This window comes from Nanorana parkeri, unplaced genomic scaffold, assembly GCF_000935625.1.
Source record: "Nanorana parkeri isolate BGI_ZX_2015 unplaced genomic scaffold, ASM93562v1 scaffold1765, whole genome shotgun sequence".
Lineage (NCBI taxonomy): Eukaryota > Metazoa > Chordata > Amphibia > Anura > Dicroglossidae > Nanorana > Nanorana parkeri.
Window position 1 is genome coordinate 2769 of NW_017308033.1, and position 5457 is coordinate 8225.

At 50.1% G+C, this 5457-nt stretch overlaps 1 protein-coding gene across 1 annotated transcript in view; it reads left to right on the top strand.

The window, feature by feature from the left end:
• Positions 1-5457, top strand: part of LOC108799590 (AT-rich interactive domain-containing protein 3A-like) — a 10967-nt gene that overhangs the window by 499 nt on the left and 5011 nt on the right. Inside the window, exons 3-5 of the mRNA XM_018571472.1 lie at positions 2555-2738; positions 3483-3727; positions 4093-4353. Coding sequence (XP_018426974.1) covers positions 2555-2738; positions 3483-3727; positions 4093-4353 — 690 coding nt within the window. The remainder of the gene's footprint in view (positions 1-2554; positions 2739-3482; positions 3728-4092; positions 4354-5457) is intronic.

Genomic DNA, 5457 nt, shown 5'->3' on the forward strand with positions numbered 1-5457 from the left:
GGGGATCATGTGTGTTCTTAATAAAGACCGCTCCCTCCTGCTCTCTCCTTGTGCAGGGTGACTGGTCTTGTCTCCGCCCCCTCCTGTAATATAGACCGCTCACTGCTGCTCTCTCCTTGTGCAGGGTGACTGGTCTTGTCTCCGCCCCCTCCTGTAATACAGACCGGTCACTGCTGCTCTCTTTGCTTGTGCGGGGTGACTGGTCTTGTCTCCGCCCCCTCCTGTAATAAAGACCGCTCACTGCTGCTCTCTCTCCTTGTGCAGGGTGACTGGTCTTGTCTCCACCCCCTCCTGTAATAAAGACCGCTCACTGCTGCTCTCGCCTTGTGCAGGGTGACTGGTCTTGTCTCCACCCCCTCCTGTAATAAAGACCGCTCACTGCTGCTCTCTCTCCTTGTACAGGATGACTGGTCTTGTCTCCACCCCCTCCTGTAATAAAGACCGCTCACTGCTGCTCTCGCCTTGTGCAGGGTGACTGGTCTTGTCTCCGCCCCCTCCTGTAATAAAGACCGCTCACTGCTGCTCTCGCCTTGTGCAGGGTGACTGGTCTTGTCTCCGCCCCCCCGCCCATGCGGTTGTCTGTACTGGGTGGGGCCTAATGAGTCCCTCCCACAGCTGTTTTCCGCATTGGCCATGTACAGCACAGTGATGATGTCACTGCTACTTTTAGGAGACAGTTTCTGGGTTTGCAAAGGCATTTGGTGCACACAAAGTGGATTCATTCCCTTTGTGGCTGTTGGGGAATATATTTAACCCCTTCATGACTGAGCTAGTTTTTAGTTTCTGTTCCTAAATGACTGACACGCTTTTTACATTTTTGCTGTGCGATTCTTCCACAGCAGCAAGTTTTGATTATTATTATTATTATTTTTAGAATTTTTTTAATAATAATTATAGTATAAAAATATATTTATATATAAAAGTTTTATTTTCCTAATTTTTTGTACACTTTTTTTTTTTACACAAAAAAATAAGTGTAAAAAGAAAAAAATGTTTGTCAGTTTATATCAAGCAGTCACTATGACTGCATGATAAATTAGCTTTTTTAATTTTTAGTTATTATCAGGCTGCTCCAAACTTAGGAACAGCTAATAATAACCTTAGAGACTGATCCTGACATCATGTCAGAATCAGATCTCACTAAGGCTGGGTTCACACCTAGGCGTATTGAATATGCGCGTTTGTCATGCAGTTCGCGTCGCGCGTTTTTACCGCGATTCGCGGCTAAAAAAAACGCGCGTTTCCGTGGGCTACTTGGCTGTATCCCAATGGAAACGCGAGACCAAAACGCCCCAAAGAAGTACATGTACTTCTTTGGGCGTAGGCCATTTTGTATCGCGCTCGGACGGGCGGAAATACGGCAAGGTGTGAACCAGACCCATTGAATACAATGGGATTTAGATGTTTGAGCGTTTTGTAGAGCGAGCGTTGAGCGTGCTACAAAACGTTCAGGTGTGAACCAGGCCTAAAGGTCTTTGATGGTTCCTAGACGATCAAAACTGATACATTTCACTCGAGATACATTTGTATCTAGTGCCTGAAATGTATCATTTAACATGGGGCTGGGCTCTCCAGCTGTCACAACGAATAGCAGAGAGGTGAGTCACTGCTACCTCTTTGCTATCTTCAGCTGTCAGATACGGATCGCTATTTAGCGAACCCGTATCTGAATGTAAAGGCTTCATTCTTTCATTAATGAAAGAAAGAAGCTTTTACAAAAGCTTAACTAACTCCAGCGCTGACTGGCGGAACGGACGGGGAGGGGGCGGGTACAGCTGGCTCTGCCTCTAGATAGGCAGAGCCAGCTGTCACTCACGCAGCTGGGCGGATCCCGGCGTCCATGTCGGGATCCGCTTCAGCTGCGGCGTCTCAGTATATAGGGAGCTGTAGCTCGCGGTATACTGAGCCTAGGGTGACGGGAGGACGCTAGTTTGTGTCCTCCCGTTACCCTAAGGAGAACTATGGGGAAAAGCCCTGACCCCATAGTTCTCCTTTAATGAATGCCTCAATACTGAGGCATTAATTAATGACTGGTAACCGCTGAGAATCAGCTGTTACCAGCATTACAGAGGCTGATATAACTCGTCATGTACACTGTACGTCTCCCATCACGAAGGGGTTAAATGAAAGATTTTGTGACCAAAGTTCTGCTTTAAGCACTCTCTGGGCACATAATAATGCATCCAATGTATTCAGCATCATTTATTGTATTTGGTTAGGCCAGCAGCCAGTATAAGACCTGAATTTGACCTGGTATCAGCCTCTTGTAATCCCATCATACAGCAGAGCTCAGACTGGGGGGAGAGAGTGACAGCACAAGACGCCAATCCGGTGTACAAAAAACATGCTGATAGGGGGAGAAAGCAGAGTGACAGAGAGTAGAATTCACTAGTCTGCTGCCTCTTCTTCACTGCCCAATCACAGGAGGGGAGGAGGGACGAGACCTGTAAGTGTTACTGAACTGCAGCAGAAAAAAATCAGGTCACCTGCAATGCGAATAGCTTGTGACTTGTTACTTCCATTCGCTCATCTGTCACGTTTTTTTTTCTTTCAGGGACGCCAGTGAATCGGATCCCCATCATGGCCAAGCAAGTCCTGGACCTGTACACGCTCTACAGACTGGTGACCGAGAAGGGTGGCTTGGTGGAAGTCATTAATAAGAAGATATGGAGGGAGATCACCAAAGGCCTGAGCCTTCCGACGTCCATCACCAGCGCCGCTTTCACCCTGAGAACCCAGTGAGTCCCCCCAACCATCAATTCGGGCCGAGAGTCACCATGAGACATTAGGGGGTGTGTCTGGGAGTTTGCCCATTTAGGTAACAGAACATTGGGGAGGGGAGGTGCTGATGTTGGATGAGGAGACCGGGCTCACAATAGGCGTTCCAATTCATCCCAAAGGTGTTCAGTAGGTTGAGGTCGGGGATCTGTGCAGGACACTCGAGTTCCTCCACCACGCTGGTCACACCATGTCTTTATGGAGCTGGCTTTGTACACAGGGGACAGTCATGGGGGGGACAGAAAAGGGTCTTCACCAAACTGTGACCACGAGGCTGGAAGAGGACAATTGTCTACAATGTCCTTGTCTGATGTAGTAATACCAGAACCCTTCACTGGGAACGTCTGAACCTAATCATTTGGAGGGGGTCCATATAATTTTGGCCATATAGGTAGGTCTGATGGTCAGGTGACCACATGCTTTTGGCCATGTAGGTAGGTGTGATAGGGTCAGGTGACCACATGCCTTTGGCCATATAGGTAGGTGTGATGGTCAAGTGACCACATGCTTTTGGCTATGTAGGTAGCTGTGATAGGGTCAGGTGACCACATGCTTTTGGCCATGTAGGATAGGTGTGATGGTCAGGTGACCACATGCTCCGAGCTCTGTAGTGTAGGTGCAGACCCCACAACACATCTCCTCAATGCAGTTTAGTATTGGGACGATATAATCATGCCGATATTCTTCCTTTCTTCCTCCATTAGATACATGAAGTACCTGTACCCCTATGAATGTGAGAAGAGAGGGCTCAGCTCACCCGGAGAGCTGCAAGCCGCCATCGACAGCAACCGGCGGGAGGGCCGCAGGCAGAGCTTCGGATCTGGACTCTTCAGCTACTCACCCGTTGGGACCCCCAACATCCTCACCTCTCCGAAGATCAACATGTCTGCCCTCTCCGTCTCAACACACAATGGGGGGCAGATCGGCCAGATGCCATCCATAAAGAAAGGTAACGGAGTGCAGCTTGTGGTCCCAACAAACCCGGGGGGGCCAATGTATAGAGATCGGGCCAATAAACTGCTTTCATTACACCATGATCCGCTCTAAAGCAGCCGGGACTTCAAAATCGAGTTCCTGGCAAACCTTTTGTTGACACCTCTGTGTTGTGCGCGTGGTTTTGGGATGCCCCCCCGATGCACACAGGGCCGGCCTTAGGGGTGTGCGAGCAGTGCGGCCGCACAGGGCGCCATGGCAACAAGGGCGCCGTGCGGCCGACACAGCTCGTCCTCCTAATTTACAACAATTAATAAATCTCATAGAAGCTTTAAAAGTCATTTCCAATATCTTTCAATCTGCATTGTCTCCCTATTGTAGAAGACGTCATGCACCAGACAGGAACCCCCCACCGAGTCGGAATCCCCGTCAGCCTGGCGGGTCACCATGCAGCCGCCGTCCAAGCTATGCAAGCAGCCGCCCTGGAACAGCTGCGGGAAAAGCTGGAGTCCGGAGAACCCCCGGAGAAAAAGATGGCCATGATGGCGGAGGAGCAGCAGAGACTAATGCAGCACGCCCTGCAACACAACCTCCTGGCCATGGCGGCCCAGCTACCCATGAACGTCAAGATCAACAGCCGAGGTACGCAGACCCTCACTGACCCCCAACCGGGCCTCAGTACACATCCATGTTTTACCGCAGGAAGAGTCCAAATCGTGTCATCAGTTCTGCAACAGCGAAATGCTGGGCAGAATCAAATGTAATACATATGATGCCCCCCTTAATATTCCAACCGGACCCTTATCCAGGCAGCACGGGGGTGGCCAGGAAAGGAAGGGCAGTGAGCGAGCACCCCTCCCCTTACCCACACCTTCCTGTACCAGACAAGGTCACATGCCTTCAGCAATGAGGGGGGCACGGCAAACACCCCCCGCCTTTCCGAAAGGCACTTTCATGTTGAGGGACTAGGGCGTCTTCCCTACATCCTGCTGCCCCAAAAGATCCATCACCAGAACCTGACAACGTTTGCCTGCCGCACTCCGATCACTAAGGTCTCGTTCACCCCTAGGCGTATTGCATATGCGCGTCTGTCGCGCGTTTTTTTTACCGCGACCGGGGCGCATTTCTGAAGGCTACTTAGCTGTATCCCAATGGAAACGCGCAACAAAACGGCCCAAAGTAGTACCTGTACCTTTTCAGGCGTGAACGAGGGCTTAATGGCCGATCCGCAGAGCTGCGGTAATGGAAACACAGCAGCGGGGATCCCCGGTGACATCATTGACCAAACATGGTCATGACTATATTTGGTCAATGACTTCTCCCGGGATCCCCACCGTGGTGTGCTGGGACATGAGGATGGCAGATACAATGCCCATAAAAGTCCACCTACCAACGAACCGCAGCACGGCAGAAAAATGTGTTTGGACCTGAAAACATAACGTATCTCCCCATTTAGGGCCAAAACACCATTTTCTGTTGTGGTGCATGGCAGTAACCTGCATTACTACAATGCATGTTCTAACACATAACATGCATGAACACATTGTGGTGCCAACTATTATGAATGCACTAAGGTAACGCACTAAAGCACATGGGTGCGTTGCCACCATGCCTGCGCATTGGAAATGCATTACTTCACTGGCAGTCAAATGACTTGAATGGTTTGACCTAATGCACCGCATGTGTCGGAATTTCTGGCTTTAAAGGAGAACTATGAGGTGGGGGGGGGGGGGGGGGGTTTTTCCT